The 17,872-nt window shown below is 36.3% G+C and overlaps 1 protein-coding gene across 1 annotated transcript; it reads right to left on the bottom strand.

Moving 5' to 3' along the window:
* Window positions 1-2,468: 2,468 nt before the first annotated feature.
* Window positions 2,469-3,123, bottom strand: LOC120121259 (protein TIFY 5A-like). Its single transcript, XM_039140660.1, has 3 exons — window positions 3,039-3,123; window positions 2,850-2,946; window positions 2,469-2,659 (listed from the first exon to the last, which is right to left on the bottom strand). The coding sequence occupies exons 1-3, from the start codon at window positions 3,110-3,112 to the stop codon at window positions 2,471-2,473; spliced, it is 360 nt and encodes a 119-aa protein (XP_038996591.1). The 5' UTR covers window positions 3,113-3,123; the 3' UTR covers window positions 2,469-2,470.
* Window positions 3,124-17,872: the final 14,749 nt, after the last annotated feature.

Genomic DNA, 17,872 nt, shown 5'->3' with positions numbered 1-17,872 from the left:
TTCCCTTCAATTCCCTTAATAATTACTAACAATCATTCCATATAAATCATTAAACTATTCAATCATCCTACTTTAATCACCAAATTCTGAAGTTTTATAATTTAGTCACTAACCCGTATTTTGGGATGTTACAAAACTTAATTATATTGAATTTCTTAGTGATGATGTTAAATTCAAAATGTTAAATGATTGAGATGAAATTATACCTAAATGATAAGATTGACAAATAAAAATATATATATATTTTAAGAATATATCATTAATTTTATGTATGTTTGATTAGACTCGTATACATCTCAACTTGAAAATGATATGAAGATACAAAGGTTGATTGACCCAAAAATTGATCGATTGGATGTGGACATGATTCAGTAATGATTATCTAATACTTGATTTTCCAAATTATCATAGACTCAAACTAAATTGAAATCATATTTAATTTAAATTAAATTATACTTAAATTGAATATAATTTAGACTTAAATTACCTGGACTTAAATTTAATTCAAACAATTAGATTAGGCCTATAAATGAACCAAACGAACAAGAATGAAGGTATGCTCATGTTTGTTTGTTAACTTTAACCGAAAAAACGAACGAACACGAACAACTAAATGAACAAAAATTCTTGTTCATGTTCGTTCATTAAGAAATTTAGCTTGTTCGTGTTCGTTCATTAAGAAATTTAGCTTGTTCGTGTTCTTTCATGTTAATTCGTTTAAATGATAAACAAACACAAATAAATGACGTAAACGGATATAAACGAACGAACATAAAATTAATTGGATTTATATTTGAGAAGAGTTTTTTTTATTTTCAAATAATTTTAGGATTTATATTTTCTTTAATTGATTTGATTACTTTTATTTGGGTTTAAAATTAATTGAGTTTAAAAATATTAATGGGTTTTAAGATTTTTAAATCTTTATATTTCAAACGGGACCGGAAAACATAAATGAACGGGCATAAACGAATATAAACAAACGAACATAAATGAATGAACATAAACGGACGGATTATCGAACGTTCAAGAACGTAAATGAATGAACGAATCTTTTGTTCATGTTTGTTCATTTAATTAAACGAATATAAAATATTATTCATATTCTTTCGTTTAATAAATAATCGAACGTAAACGAACTTCTCACTGAAAGGTTCACAAACTATTCGTTTAATTTTTGGTTATTTTTACAAGCTTAAACTAGATTACTATCACTGTCCCTTTTCTATCAATAAAGAGTAACGGAACTATCTAGGAGCTTGGGGGCCATTGCCCCCTTTCCCCAAAACAATTTTTTTAATCATTAAAGAATATAGAGACAATTATTTATTTAGCTCTTTAAATTTTAATTTATTTATTTTATCTCTATTTTTTTATTATTAATTATACTTTGTTCTCTTAAATTAAATTTCTAATTTCGTCGTTGTAGATAAATACAATAAATAAAAGAGATTAGAATTGAATTTATATACAGTAAAATTTTAAAAATCACCCGTTTAAATTTTATATTAACTAATAACTATTTTTTTTTAAATTTTTATAAAATATAATGATCCAAAATATAATAACTTAAAATATGAATTAACTTTTTCAAATCTCAAAAGATAAAAAAATGAAATTTGTAATGAATCAAATTATAAAATATTTAAAAATTGAATTGAATTATTCCTATCAAAATAGAAATGGTCAAAATATCAATAAATAAGCTTTTAATCCTGCTTGAATAATTTGGTTAACACTAAAAGTCAGCAGTTTACTGAAGTCACATTTGAAACTCATGGGAACAGTAGAGATCCAAAGTCTATAAAATAAGGGTAAATACAAATGGTCCTCCGAGTTTAGGGTACAATTTATTAAGTCAATCGACTATTAAAAGTTATAAAATAATCCTTCAACTATTCAACTATGGAGTGTTGTTTTGTTGAGTCCCTAGACTATTAAAAGTTAGAAAATGATCACTCAACTATTCATTATATTTCAGACTCATCATTTTCTGTTAAAAAATTGATGGTTATTTAAGTTGTATGTTAACATGATGACTGAGATATTATAGTCGTTTAAAATTTTGAGATCAAATTTTATCATGTCACAGTCAACAAGTTAATGTTCATCTTAGAATATCATATATTTTTTAACGGAGAAGGACGAGTTTCAAACTTAATGAATAGTCGGGTGACCATTTTATAATTTTTAATAGTCAAGGGACTCAACAAAGCAACACTATAATCGAATGATCATTTTGTAACTTTTAATAATCGAGAGAATTAATAAAGTTTAATCCTATAATTGAGGACCATTTTCGTTCTTTACCCAAAATTTAAAATTCATCATGGTCTTGAAGCTAGCTATTACCATATTTCATACACACATTTACAAAAGAAAGCCTCCATGGGCAATCTCCTTCAATGGAATCATTACTAGTAATGATTTCTACCCAAAAAAAGACACATTATTTCTATTGCACCAAATATTAATGGTAAGGAGAGGTAGCTTGGATCCGATTCTTTCGTTTTTGGAGGAACCGTTGAAGCGATCTCTTAATGTCGGTGGGAAGTCCGGTACTTGGGCTTTTTATCGGAGATTGTAACATCGGTGAAGCCGGTTCCCGTCCCGACGCAGGAGCCGTTTCTCGGTTAACAATCATCAGAATGGCTCTTGCCTGCACAAATCTTTATCATTAACCAAAACAAACCATTACATCCGTTTAACATCATCCATGAATGAAGGGGATTGGTGATGGTAGTCATTGTTAAAAATAAATCAAATATTTTCGTTATATTTTCTATTAATAACATATTTTAAAATTTTATAAATTCTTTTCACTCCTAATTAACCTAAAAATGAAATACCTGGAGCTCTGTAACATCACAAACGCAAACTCTTCCATTGTAGAAAATCGTCAGCTGTTGGTGTTGATTTTCTGGGCTTTCGCTGCTTCCTTCCACCCTTCATTCAATCATTAAAAACAAAGTCAGTCGCAGATAATATTATTCATTGCACCCAATGTATTCCAACGCCATGGAAAGGGAAGTACATACATGTCACGACGGTGGCCGGAAAAACCAGAAGGAAGGAGCCGAAGTTCCAAGTTGCAGTTTCGTCTCATCTGCATATATATATATATATATATATATATATATACTATATGATGAGGATAATCAACGAAGAAAATTGACTTTTTCTATTAGCTTTCTTTCCCTGATGAAGAAGAAAATTATAATATTATAGAGGGGAAGGTGAAAAAAATGAGAATATATAAAGGGGAGAATGCGTATGTGAGATTGCGTTGAGGTGGGCACCGATGTTTTGAAAGCAAATCTAAATTAAAATATTATTATAAATATTTGTTTATAGTTAAAATTTAAAGGGTAAATTACAATTAGATATAATTGAGATTTAGGTAGTATATCGTTTATATCACTAAACTTTTAATTTCTCCAATTATAGTAACAAACTTTGGTTTTGACTTCAATTGTGCCACTGAGCTGTTAAAATCCAAACAATGTGATGACATGGACAAAATGACATCGTTTTGGTGTAGTTATTGATGACTAATACGACATCGTTTTAGGCATTGAACTTTAAGGGTGTATCGGGTTTGCCACTAAAATTTTAAACATATCACTTTGTAACTTTTCGATATTCGGCGACAACCAATCATTGTTTGTCATTGATCATCTTTCGCCATAGTTTGGTACAAATACACTCATATTTCATTCTTTTCTTTTTCTAGGATTGATTTTCCACGAATCACACATAAATTTGATTAAATTAAGCAAAAAAAAATCCATTATTTTTAGTGGTTGAGGGCTTTCTTGAATTTGAAAGCTTGCGGTGTTTGTTTGAAAATATGAACGTAAGAAGCATTATTTCGAGAAGACAAACAATATATCTCAAAAATAGTCTCACCGAACAGTCATTTAAGGAAATCAAAGTGTTAACATGTTGAACCTTTAAATGGATTTTTGTTGATTTTGTTAGTTTTGTGGAAAACCAATCCTAAGAGAAGAAAGAATAGTGAAATGCAAATGCTTGCATACTGATGTTGTTGCGAAGGAATACCAATGATGGTCGACAGTTGGCTACAAACAATGATAAAAAAAGTTTAGTGCCGAAAACTGATTTTTTTTTTGTTGAAATTAAGTGGTAAAACCGATACACCTTTGATGTCCAATGCCAAAAATAATGTCATTTTGGGCTTTAATAATAGCGGCAAAATGACGCTATTTTGTATACATTATCAGAATGATGGATAGAATCGTTCATGTCATTGCATCGTTAAAATTTAACGGCCCAGTGGCATAATTGAAACCAAAATCAAAGTTTAGTGCTATAATTGGAGAAATTGAAAGTTAAATGGTACAAGCAATACACCACTTAATATTAAGTGACATCTGATGTAGTTTACTAAAATTTAAACATATTTTTAATGTGATATGATATAATAATAATTTTAATTCTTAAAATTTATAAAATTTATCAAGTTGATCATAATTTAAAATAGTTCAATAAATCTAACCATTTAATTTTTTTTATCAATTTAATCTATTTTGCGATACAGTCAAATATGAGTCATTCATATTCTATATTTACATTCTACCATAAAGTAGTAATTCTTAAATTGTTATTATACCGGATAAGTGATGTAGCATTTATGGGAGAAGAACATAAAACTTAAAAAGAAGAAAGACTAAATTGTTATTATACTGTGCCGCATCACTGTTACGTCTAATATTTAAAAAGATTTAATAGTTTTAAAAAGAGCATAAAACTAAAAAAGAAGAAAGATTAAATTAATTGAATTATTTTAATTAGAAATTGATAAAATTTAAAGATTTTAGGAATTGAAATTGTTATTATACTGTGCCGCATCACTGTTACGTCTAATATTTAATAGTTAGTGATTTTCTATAATAGTATTTTTATTTTCTAACTAAATTAAATTTTTTAGAAAAAGTGACCTCTGTGTAATGTAATAATAATTATAAGGCGGAAGATATATTTTGTCCAATAAAAAAAGAAACAGTTTATTGAAGATTTTTTTCTTCCAATTTAAACACGTGGAACATGTGGGGGGTTTTAAAAAGAAATTGTATGGTAAGTACATAAATTCAATATCTTCTTGTTGGTTTGGCCTTCCAGCCGCCGCTACTTCTTTCCAATATCCCTTGTAATAATTTCACGTGATTTAAAGGGCGATTTTCCCCAAAAATCACCGTTTAAAACTTTATTTTCCTGTTAGACACTCTTTCATTTTTTTTTTCTGATCTAACACACTTCGAAGGAGGGCGTGATCCATACACCGCGTCTTACGCTGATGTGGCGCCACGTGGGGTAAGACATGCACCGCGCCTTATGCTAACATGACAACATGCTGGGTAAGGCGTGGTGCATGGGTCACGCCTTCTGTCACGTAGGGGTATAGCGCAGTGCATTGGCCGCGTCTTCTTGCAATTATGACATGCCTTAGAATGACGCGGTGTATGGGCCGCGTCTTGTATAATTGCATCCGCACTTCTCGGGTTTAAAGTATCTCCTCTCGACTATAAATACCCCTCTCCTCCGTAAATTTTCTCACAACTCCCTCTCAATAGAAAAACTAATACAATAATCCTCTCAATCAGTAAATAACACCCGAAAATCCTCCTATATTTGATTCAGAAGTTCGTTCGATCTTTCGTTATAAGGTAATTTTTTAATACTTTTTATAATTATATATGATTATTTGAAAAAAATATTGTACTAATTGTTTTCAATTAATTTTTGTGGTTGTAAAATTGAAAAGCGGGAGCATACGTCGAAATATTTTTGCCGATACGGTAATAATATAAAATTATATTATTTAAATTATTTACGTTTATGTGTACAAATTTTATTGTGTTATATTTTAATTCATATATTATTTATTTAATTAGGCTTGTTTCATGTTTTTTTTACAGATATAAGATTGTCTCACTTTCAAACTCTAAGAATGGCGCGAATTTCAACTATTGTTTATTATGATGGAGAAATTTGAGAAGATGAAACCGGTGTCATTTTCGTATCAAATCATTATGTTAAAATATCCTTCAAGAGAAACATAACTCTTGAGGAGCTAATAACAAAGATTTCAAGGAAGGTTCATGTTGTAAGTACTAGAAGAATGTTGACGCTTCAGTACAGATTTCCAGCATCATTGTTATACAGCGTTAGAACTATCGAATAATGATGATGTTGAAATGATGGTTGATTCTCAAAATAATTATTCAGACGTCGATACGGAGATGTATGCAAAGTTTATTGAAGTACGTGTTATTCAGGGTCTGTCATTAAGCTCCCACTATGGGCTAGCTGAACAAGCTGATCAAGTTGACAGCCCAACTACAGTAATGTGTAATGATTTTAATGCCATAATAGGAAATCCGCATCATGGTGTCATCCCATCAACTTCAATGGGGAGACATTCATCAGCAACTCCTTACGATCTGTACCGAGGTGGGTCCACGAACAATCAGTATGACAACATCGCGTCCAATTCAAGGGGAAGACATTCATCTGTCAATTTCTTTGACCTTAATATGGAGATGCTCTCGACACAACAATCTGTGCAGTTTCCATTTGACACAATGGCTTCAAGCTCCAGGGGAGGCATTCGACTGTGAGCTTTTTCGATCTCAATGTCGATATGCCTTCTAGTTCAAGGGGAAGGCATGCAAGCAGTAAGTTCTTCGACCTAAACGTGGAGAGCATGGAGGAACCATCATCTCCACCAGAATCACCGCAACTCAACTCCGATGATGATGTAGATGAAGTTCCCTCAAATGTGACATAAACTGATCCTCTAACACACATGTATGAAGCTGACTATGGTGCAATGTACGGGTCAAAATTTCTGGATATAACTCATCTTGGTGGCTATGGATTTTACTCATCAATAAATAATGGTGAGTTATCTTTAGGCATGGAGTTTTCAAGCAAAGAAGAAGCGACGATGGCTATAAAAAATTATAATATCCGTAATTTTGTTCAATCCAAAGTCGCCCGCTCTACGACAGAAAAATATGTATGCCACTGTGCCCGATTTGAAAACGGATGCAATTGGATGGTTCGCGTATCGAAGAGGAAGAGGAAAAACAGTATATGTGAACTAACGGTATACAACGGTCCTCACACATGTTGTTCTGGAAGGATCAACCAAGATCATCCAAACTTGGACTTTGAAGTGATCTACCAAGCCATCATGCCCATGGTAAAAGCAAGCTCACTTATAGCTATTGATGTGTCGATTTCAGTTATACAATCGTAGTATGGGTATTCCGTCTCGTACAAAAAAACATGGAAGGCAAAGCCGAATGCCATTAAAAAACTTCACGGCGAATGGGATGCATCTTATAACAAACTTCCAAGTTGGTTTAGGGTGGTATGGAGGTTGAATCTTGGGACAATTGTGGACTTCTAAACCTTCCATGCATACCATAATGATCGAGTTCTTCGCGATCGATACCAATTCTACCGGGTTTTTTGGACTTACCCATAGTGCATTCATGTTGTCAAATACTGCAAGCTTGTGATCCAGATCGACGAGACTTTTTTGTATGGAAAATACAAACAAGTTTTACTATTGGCAGTTGTCCAAGATAGTAATCACAATATTCTTCCAGTTGTTTTTGCTCTTGTTGAAGGAGAAGATACATATTCTTGGGCTTTTTTCCTCTGAAACTTAAGTTCACATGTTATCACGAGGGAAAAAATCTGTGTCATTTTAGATCGCGGAGCTGGGATCAAAGCAGCAATGGAGTCTTTGGGTCCAATGTGGAAACCACCCTTTTTCCAACATAGGTATTGTATCCAACACATTGATGCGAACTACCATGGAAGGTTCAAGAAGAATGATGAGCGCCAATTACTTGTGCGCATGGGTAAGTGAAACTGTTGTAGTTTTTTTTCTTTCGATCATTTCCTTTTTTTAAAGAAACAAAGTTAGTAAGTAATACATTTTTTTCTCAGGTTATGAACTACTACCTCAAACATTTGAATCCATGCTTCAAGATTTACGGGCGAAGAACGAGGAAGGATACGATTACATCAGCCTCATTGATAAAGAAATATGGACAAACGCATATGATGGTGGATATCGATATGGACACATGACGACCAATTTGGCTGAGGCAATCAATTCGACCTTAAAGGGTGCACGTCACTTACCTGTAGCGGCTTTGGTAAAAACTATATATTTTCGTTTGTGGGCTCTTTTTGCGAAGTTCGGGGGACAAGCTCAAACATGGATGCAAGGCGGTCATGTCTATCACACTAGATTAGTTACAAATCTATAAAAAAATTGTTACATCAAATGGAATGTCTGTAACAAGCTTCTCTAGAACGCGTGAATTGTTTGCGCCACAGAGTTGTTGCGACCTCTTCAAGGGGATTGAAGATGTGTCGTTAAGAGTAAATCTACGGGACAGATGGTGCGACTGCGGGTTTTTTTCAAGCTCTGAAGTATCCATGCTCGCATGTGATAACAGCTTGCTTGCATACCCGTTAAGACTATAACCGTTTTGTGGATCTCGTATACCTACTATCAGAAGTGTTTAAGGTATACGAATTTGAGTTCCCCCCATAGGTAATGGCAAAGACCCTAATGAGGTTCAGAATTGGGTTCCGATTGTACAATATCCGACTTTATTGATAGAACGTGGTCGTATAAAATCCACTCAAATTCATTGTGATATGGATATTCGAGAAACATCTAGACACGATAAAAAATGTGGGCATTATAGAAACTCATGACACACTAGAAGAACATGTCCACTTCTTTTGTCATCAAGTAACCATTGATGAGGAACTGATGTAGTTGTTGTTTATCAAATAATAATTATTGTAGTTTAATTTATATTTACTTAAAGTTAATGTCATTTGATAACCACTGACGACGATTAAAAAAATAATACAAGAAAACGAGATTCGACGTTGGCGTTATATGTGATTATAATAAAAGAGATAATAAGTGAAAAACTTAAGAAAGTTATCGAACATAATTATTAAATTTTATCCAACTAATAGCAATTTGGTATTTGAATAAAATTTTAAATACAACAAACTTACAATAAGTATTAAATGGTAAATAATAAAAAAAATTACAATAACTGGTATTAAATGGTAATAAACAAAATTAAAAAAATTAATTAACAAAAAATCCAACAAAATTAACAAAATAAATTAAGTATTAAATGATAAATAATAATAAAAATTACAATAAAGAAAGTCCAATAAATAAGTAAATACAAATATAATAAAATATAAAAATATAAAAAACTATCGATGTCTACGGTGCGAATGTATTCCACAGGACGATAGATGTCGATCTCGAGGAGGATTTCTTCGTATAACTGGTTGTGACTCATCACTGTCATCATCATCATCGTCGTCGTCGTCGTCATGAGCAAATACATTTTATTGATGAGGAACTGATGATGATGTAGCACCTCCATAGAATAAGAACTCTAGAGGTATATGACTGACTAACCCACCGCTCATAGAAAACTAGGAAAACTCAGAAAACTCAGACATCGATGAATGAGAAAACTGTACAAGAGGTGTCTGTACGGCGGCCATCGGTGATGAGGCTGTACCTACCAAATAATCAGCATATGAACCCCAAGTCAGATCTACAAACATAGACCCATAATATCCTCCAAGAGGGGTCATATAACTCTGTGATGGTGGCAGCGACATCTGGTAAGGGAAAGGAGGTGGCGGCATCAAATATGGTTGCGGGTTATACGTCGCTGTAGACGGTGGTTACTGTGAAGGTTCCGGTGGTGCAGTTGACGACGAACCGGAAGCACCTGCTCTCTATCCATGCGTAGGGGGAATGATGGGGTTGTGACGGTACACGTCTCTATCGACGTCGATGAATGCTCCGTCCTCGTGCATCCTCGAAAAGCTTTGAAAAACAGAAACGATTTCCCATTGCTGTTGAACCACTCATAATAATCATCTGCAACCGTCAAGTCGTTAACATAAATGGGTTCCCTATAGGGAAGGCGCTGATGTCGATCCTCCCATATAATGACCCACTCATAATGCTTCATCAGCCAATTTGTATCTGCCTTACCGCGTCGATCTATGTTATACAACTGGCCCATATTACGAGGTGCTTCCGGAATTGGTTGTACAAAACCAAATTGCCGGAGCATGCGATCAGTGGGGTGCCACTCGACAATCGCATAACAGATCAGAGGGACCACTGTTAACTTCCTAAAAAGGCTACTTTTAAAGCCTTTTTCACTTAAGTTATTGTTTGTTTAAAAGCTCATTTTAGTCATTTTAGGATCATGTAGTTGCATATAGTTGCATTTGTGGTGGTTGTACTATTTTATTTCTCAATGGTGTTGTTTAAGGGAAAGGTGCAGTTTGTCTATGGTGTGCAGGGAATAGCAAGAAAAAGGATTCTTTGGGAAGTAATGCCGCGGCATCACATATTGCTAGAGCAGATTGAAATGCCTTGGCATTTCTGGCGCAGAAAAGGACAAAAAGATATTTCTGCATCAGGACAGCTGGCACTAGACAGCTGTCCCTGCACGTGGAGGACTGTTGTAACCACCTGCCAGAGCTACCAATGGACCACTGCCACTTGGAGGATAAGATTCATGCACAAAATGTGATTCTAGGGGTATGAGGGGTATTTTGCACCCAGCAAACTCATCATTACCCCTAGATATTTTATTTATTATATATGACACCTCATGGGAGAGAGAAGAGAGAGGAGGGGTGAGCACACGCATAGAGCAGAAAAATTAGATTTTTATTTTCTGTTTTTCCTTTCTTCTTCCTTGGAATATTCCTCCATTGATAAAGCTCCAAGGAGTGGCAAGCTAGGCGCCGAAAGGAGCTAGCGAGCTAGGTGGTTCGTGGTGGCCGAGAGGAGACCTCCGGTGGCGCGTCGAAGGCTTCTTCTCACTTCCTTTTTTGCTGCTATTTCTTTATATTATTTTGTGGGTTGTTGGAATGATTTTTCATGGCTTTGTGTTTGGATATTTTGAACCCCACCATGAACTAACTTATTTGGTGGTGGTTGGTTGAATGGTTGTTTAAACTTTATTTTATGGTATATTTAAGTTTATTTTGGTTCTTTATTTTCTTTGCTTATGAATGCTTCACCATCTAGGCTTGTAAGAGGCATGGAAATGTCCATCTCTTAGATGAAGGTTAGGTATTCGGAAGAATCCTAAACTAAAAATACTTGTAAGTATTCGGAAGAAACGCAAGATAAGATCCTCATAAGCAATGGGTTATGGTATTTGCAAGGGGCTTTGAACCGGCCTAGGAATATTATAACTTAATCCCTTAGATCTCGGAAGAGACTAGGATAGGATTTCAACGACTAAAAAGGGTGTCTTCATCAATAGGGTAGGCTGTCCAACATCGTTGAGTGAGAGCAGATGCCTTGGCATCCTATTCTGTTAGTTCTTTTGAACACCTTAGGAAAGCCCTGTCGAGTAAGTAAAGACAAGATAGCTTAGATATACTTGAGAAATAAGTTTAGCAACCTTAGACCAATCCTTACCATTCATTCATTGGAAGCTTGTCACGTGAGGATTATTTTCTTCTTATTTACTTATCTTTTTAGTTACTGTTTTTACCAATTCTCATTGCCTCAACATTTCACAATACTCAACATTAAACATCCATCATTGCCACTGCATTTCCATTTGTTACACCATCACACCATCAATTCGCATCCCCAGCATACACATATCCATTGCCGTGACATTTGTATATATCAAGACTAACTATACTTAGATAATTTAGTGCATTGCTTTGGTTAGACTTTTGTGATTTCACCCAATCCCTGTGGAGACGATACTCACTCATCATTATATTACTTGAGCGATTGTGTATACTTGCACATTATTTGCGTATATTTTATAGTACTCACAACACGTAACAAGTTTTTGGCGCCGTTGCCGGGGATTGACAGCCTGAAGTTATTTAGTTTTGCCAGAGCATTTTATTTTGTTTTGTATTTTTATTTTTGTATAGTTTACTTGATATTTTTGTTTTATTTTTCAGGTTTATTTAGTGTATGCCTAGAAGAAATTCTGAAGAGCCTTTGGAACCAATAGAACCTGAGATTGAAAGACTCTTTAGAAGAAGAAGACGTGCTCAAGAAAATGTATCAGATTGGAAACCAAGGCATTGGTCAAGATGACGGAAATCAGAATGCCGAGGCATTAAACAATGCTGAACCTGCTATCAGGCCTCGTGTTATTCGAGATCATTTAAATCCGATGTTGGATTATCTGAATCCTGGGATTGTGGCACCCGAAATTCAAGCTGCACATTTCGAGCTGAAACCAGTCATGTTCAACATGTTGAATTCCATTGGGCAGTTTGGGGGTATGCCAACTGAAGATGCCAGGCAATACATTCGTAATTTTCTGGAAGTTTGTGATTCTTTACGCCAAGAAGGAGTGCATGAGGATTTTCTGAAATTAAAGCTTTTTCCGTATTCATTGCGTGACTGAGCAAGGGCTTGGTTGAGTGGTGTACCAGCAGGTTCGATGGAATCATGGGCCGATCTTTGCAAGAGCTTCTTATTGAGGTACAACCCACCGAATATGAATACGCAGCTAAGGAATGAAATATCATCTTTTCGCCAGGGCGACGACGAATCCATGTATGAGTGTTGGGATCGTTACAAGAGTTTGCTTCGAAAGTGTTCAAATCATGGTTTTCATGATTGGACTCAAGTGGTCATGTTCTATAATGGAGTCAATGCACCCACGAGGATGTTACTGGATGCCTCGGCAAATGGGACATTGCTGGATAAATCACCTACGGAGGCGTTTGCTATCTTGGACAGAATTTGCTAACAATGATTATCAATTTCCTTCCTCAAGACTTGGGAGTGGGAGGAGAGCACATGGAGCATTCGAGTTAGAAGCCAAAGATTCGGTGTCCGCTCAACTCTCCGCTATTACTAATATGTTGAAGAACTTATAATGTTCCACTGATGTGAAGGAAGTGAAAACAACTAGTCTGGCATGTCTGTTATGCCAAGGCAATCATCACGAGAGCGAATGCCCAACCAACCATGAGTCCATCAACTTTGTAGGCAATTACAATCGAGGCAGCAACAATCCTTACTCAAACACTTATAATGCTGGATGGCGTCAGCATCCTAATTTTTTATGGGGAAATCAAGGAGCCCACAATGCTAATCAACCTACTAGGCAGCAGAATCACAATGAGCCTCAAAGTTACCAAAATGCTATGCCATGGCATAATGCTAACAAAGGAGCTTCATCTTCAGCGAGCATAAGTTCCTTAGAAGCTACAATTCAAGAATTCATATCTACTACGAAGACAATGCTGCAAGACCATTCTACTTCAATTAAGAATCAAGGAGCTTTACTTCATAGTCAATGCGCCTTACTTCAAAGCCATAGCTCGTCTCTGAGAGCTTTGGAAGGTCAATTTGGTCAGATTGCTACGGCATTGTAAGAGCGTCAGCAAGGACGTTTGCCAAGTGATACTGAAGTCACTAAAGGGCCTGAAAAAAGAGCACTGCAATGTGTTAACTCTTAGGAGTGGAACACAAATCAATCGACAAGTCAAGGATAGTGGGCCACAGCATGATGATTCTAATCCCACTACTGAAGCTGAATTACAAGATGATAGAGTTTCTGATAAGGACAAGGAGGAGGATTCTGCCAAGGTACCAGATTCTGATGCCAAGGCAAAAGAAAATTCTATTCCTACAGCTAAGGAAGCTAGACCTCCCCCACCCTTCCCGCAAAGATTGAAGAAGCATAATGATGAAGTTCAGTTCAAGAAGTTCGTAGACATTCTTGATCAGCTCCATATCAATATACCTCTCTTGGAAGCTGTTGAACAGATGCCGATGTATGCCAAATTTCTGAAGGACATCTGTACCAAGAAGAGGAAAATAGAGACTGTTGCCATGGCAACAGAATTTTGTTCTTCATTGAGTAAGTTGCCGCCAAAGAGAAATGATCCGGGCAGCTTCATTATTCCTTGTTCAATTGGAGCTAATTTTGTTGGAAAGGCTTTATGTGATCTTAGTTCAAGTGTCAACTTAATGCCAAAATTGATATTCTTGAAGCTTGGCATAGGAGATGCAAGACCCACCTCAGTTATTTTACAACTTGCCGACAAATCCCATGTTAAACCTGAAGGGAGAGTCGAGGATGTCATAGTAAGGGTGGACAAGTTTGTGTTTCCAGTCAACTTCTTAATTCTGGACTGCGAAGTTGATGCCAAGGCACTAATCATTCTGGGAAGACCTTTCCTAGCCACTGGACGTATATTGATAGACTGTGAAAAAGGTGAACTCACCATGAAGTGGCTGATCATGTGTAACTGTCAATGTTTTTAGAACGCTCAAATATGTTGATGACACTGAAGAATGCCAAGGCATTTCTGAATTGAACTCAGTAATTGAAGAAGAGACTGAACATCTTTGCCAGAACAACTTCATTCATCTAGCAGAAAATGAATATTGGGTGGATGATGAAAGCTTAGTGGAGTCCGACGACTTTCCAATTTTGGAGGAGCAATCTAGCTTAGTACAAGTTAGATCAGGTATGAATTTTGAACCTATGAATTTTGATGAATTCATTTCTCCTAAGCCTTCATTAGTGCATGCACCCAATCTAGAGCTTAAGACTTTGCCAGGGCATCTTAAATATGTTTACTTAGGTAGCGATGAGACTTTACCGGTGATTATTTCCGCTAACCTTACTACTAACCAAGAGCAAAGTTTGTTAAGTGTTTTGATGCAGCATAAGAAAGCAATTGGTTGGACTATGGCCGATTTGAAAGGCATTAGTCCCACGATCTGCATGCACAAGATTCTGCTAGAAGATTGCCACGGCAATTCAATTGAACCACAAAGAAGACTCAACCCTGTTATGAAGCAAGTAGTGATGAAAGAAATTATGAAATGGCTTGATGCTGGAGTGATCTACCCTATCTCCAATAGCTCATGGGTGAGCCCTGTCCAATGTGTTCTGAAGAAAGGAGGCACGACGGTGGTTACGAATGAGGATAATGAGCTATTACCCACTCGCACTGTGACCGGCTGGAGGATATGCATGGACTATAGAAAACTCAACAAAGCTACGAAGAAGGACCACTTTCCTCTACCTTTTATCGACCAAATGTTGGATCGATTGGCCGGCAAAGCATTCTATTGCTTTTTGGATGGGTACTTGGGGTACAATCAAATTGACATCGCACCAGAGGACCAAGAGAAGACTACATTTACTTGTCCCTATGGCACTTTTGCCTTTAGGAGGATGCCTTTTGGACTCTGTAATGCCCCGGTAACGTTTCAGCGCTGTATGCAAGCTATATTTTCAGATATGGTTGAGGATTTTCTGGAGATATTCATGGACGATTTTTCTGTTTGTGGGGATGATTTTGAACGATGCCTCGACAATTTAGCAAAAGTTCTCAAGAGATGCGAGGAGGCTGAGTTGGTCTTAAACTGGGAAAAATGTCACTTCATGGTGACTGAAGGTATTGTATTAGGCCACAAAATTTCACACAAGGGTATTGAGGTAGACAAGGAGAAAATTGAAGTGATTGAAAAATTGCCACCACCAACTTCGGTCAAGGGAATAAGAAGTTTTCTTGGACATGCTGGATTTTATAGAAGATTTATCAAAGACTTCTCCAAGATTTCTAAGCCCTTGTGCACATTGCTTCAACAAAACCAACCCTTTGTGTTTTACGAATTATGCCTCGGCGCATTTACTGAGCTGAAACGACAACTGATCTCGGCACCCATTGTAGTCCCTCCCGACTGGACATCACCATTTTAGCTGATGTGTGATGCAAGCGACTATGCCGTAGGAGCTGTTTTGGGGCAACGCCGAGGTAAAATTTTTCATGTTATTTATTACTCTAGCCGCACTTTAAATGAAGCACAATTGAACTACACCACCACTGAGAAAGAATTACTTGCCGTGGTTTTTGCTTTTGATAAATTTAGACCTTACCTAATAGGCACTAAAGTTATTGTTCACATTGATCATTCGGCTATAAAATACTTAGTGAACAAAAAGGATGCCAAGCCTAGACTTATTAGGTGGATCTTACTTTTGCAAGAATTTGACTTAGAGGTGGTAGATAGAAAAGGAACTAAAAATCAAGTTGCTGATCACTTATCTAGGCTAGAGAACAATTTTGAATACCATGACACTGTAGATATCCAAGAGGAATTTCCTGATGAGAAAATTTTATATGCCGCGGAAATCCCGTGGTACGCTGACCTTGTTAATTTTCTTGTTAGTGGAATTGTGCCTTTTGATTTGAATAGTCAAGCTAAAAAGAAGTTCAAGCATGATGCAAGGCACTATTTTGGGATGAGCCATATCTGTTCAAACATTGTGCCGATCAGCTCATTAGACGATGTGTACCTGAAGAGGAGCAAAGTAATATTTTGTACCATTGTCATTCGGCCCCAAGTGGAGGCCATTTTGGTGGAACAAGGACTACTGCTAAGGTCCTGCAATCAGGCTTTTACTGGCTAACTTTGTTTAGAGATGCCCAAGCATTTTACAAAGGATGTGATCGATGCCAACGGACTGGAAACATCTCCAGACGACATGAGATGCTGCTGCAAAATATTTTGGAGATAGAGCTGTTTGATGTATGGGGCATCGACTTCATGGGACCATTCCCATCTTCTGAAGGAAAATTATATATATTGCTTGCTGTGGATTATGTGTTAAAGTGGGTGGAAGCAATAGCAACTTCAAAGAATGAGTCTAAGACCGTACTCAAGTTTTTGCACAAGTATATTTTCACTCGGTTTGGAGTACCTCGTGCTATCATCAGTGATGAAGGAACCCATTTTGATAACAAGTTGATTGCCAAGGCATTACTGAGATATGGAGTTCGACACAAGATTGCCACGGCATATCATCCGCAGAAAAATGGCCAGGCTGAGATATCTAATCGAGAGATCAAGCAGATTTTAGAGAAAGTGGTGAACCCAAAGCGAAATGATTGGTCGCCAAAGTTGGATGAAGCACTTTGGGCGTACAGAACAACATTCAAAACTCCTTTGGGGATGTCACCCTTCAAGTTAGTGTATGGTAAAGCTTGTCATCTCCCGGTTGAGCTTGAACATAAAGCTTATTGGGCTATCAAGCGATTGAATTTCGATGCTCAACTAGCTAGGGAGAAGAGATTATTAGAACTTAATGAAATGGAAGAGTTTAGAGCACAAGCATATGAGAATGCTCGGATATATACAAGGAGAAAACCAAGAGTGGCATGACCAAAACTGATGCCACGGCATTTTCATGTGGGGCAACAAGTCTTGCTTTACAACTCCAGACTTAAACTCTTTCTGGGAACTTAAATCGATGGTCAGGGCCATTTGAGGTGCATTATGTCTATCCCCATGGAGCTGTTGACATCAAGAGAATAGACAATGGGAAGGTCTTCAAGGTCAATGGCCAGCGCTGAAAGCCTATAATGGAATTCCACCACCGCACAACAAGACGTGTTCGGCTGCACGATACTGAAGCGTGCCCAGAGGAGAACCAAAATTCGCCTCTGCATTGAATTTGTGTCTGTGCATAAATAAAATTTAACATTCAAGTTTTTTCTTTAGTTTTTATTTTATTTTATTTTGTAATTAATTTTTGATCTGATTTGTAGGGACCACTTGCTGCAAACCGACAAGGAGCGGTTACCAAAGGGAGGAAAGGACAAAGCATTACTTGGACAGATATTCTTTTGATTTGTTTCTTTTATTTAATTTAATTTCTGACATTTACTTTTTCTCTTTCCACAGTTTTTGTACCCATCACATCATTGCTTTTTGGCAGTTTTTCCTTCCCCATACACG

The sequence above is a fragment of the Hibiscus syriacus genome, unplaced genomic scaffold (assembly GCF_006381635.1).
Source record: "Hibiscus syriacus cultivar Baekdansim isolate YM2019G1 unplaced genomic scaffold, ASM638163v2 tig00110365_pilon, whole genome shotgun sequence".
Taxonomy (NCBI): domain Eukaryota; kingdom Viridiplantae; phylum Streptophyta; class Magnoliopsida; order Malvales; family Malvaceae; genus Hibiscus; species Hibiscus syriacus.
The sequence above is the reverse complement of the archived record's forward strand: the minus strand, read 5'-3'. Positions and strand labels throughout refer to the sequence as shown.

Excerpts from the sequence above, each read along its gene's own strand:
- LOC120121259 (XM_039140660.1), bottom strand. The coding sequence starts at position 3,112 with ATGCAGATGAGACGAAACTGCAACTTGGAACTTCGGCTCCTTCCTTCT. Across the intron at positions 2,947-3,038 it reads TCCGGCCACCGTCGTGACAT|GGTGGAAGGAAGCAGCGAAA; the intron begins GTATGTACTTCC and ends GATTGAATGAAG. Across the intron at positions 2,660-2,849 it reads GTGATGTTACAGAGCTCCAG|GCAAGAGCCATTCTGATGAT; the intron begins GTATTTCATTTT and ends AGATTTGTGCAG.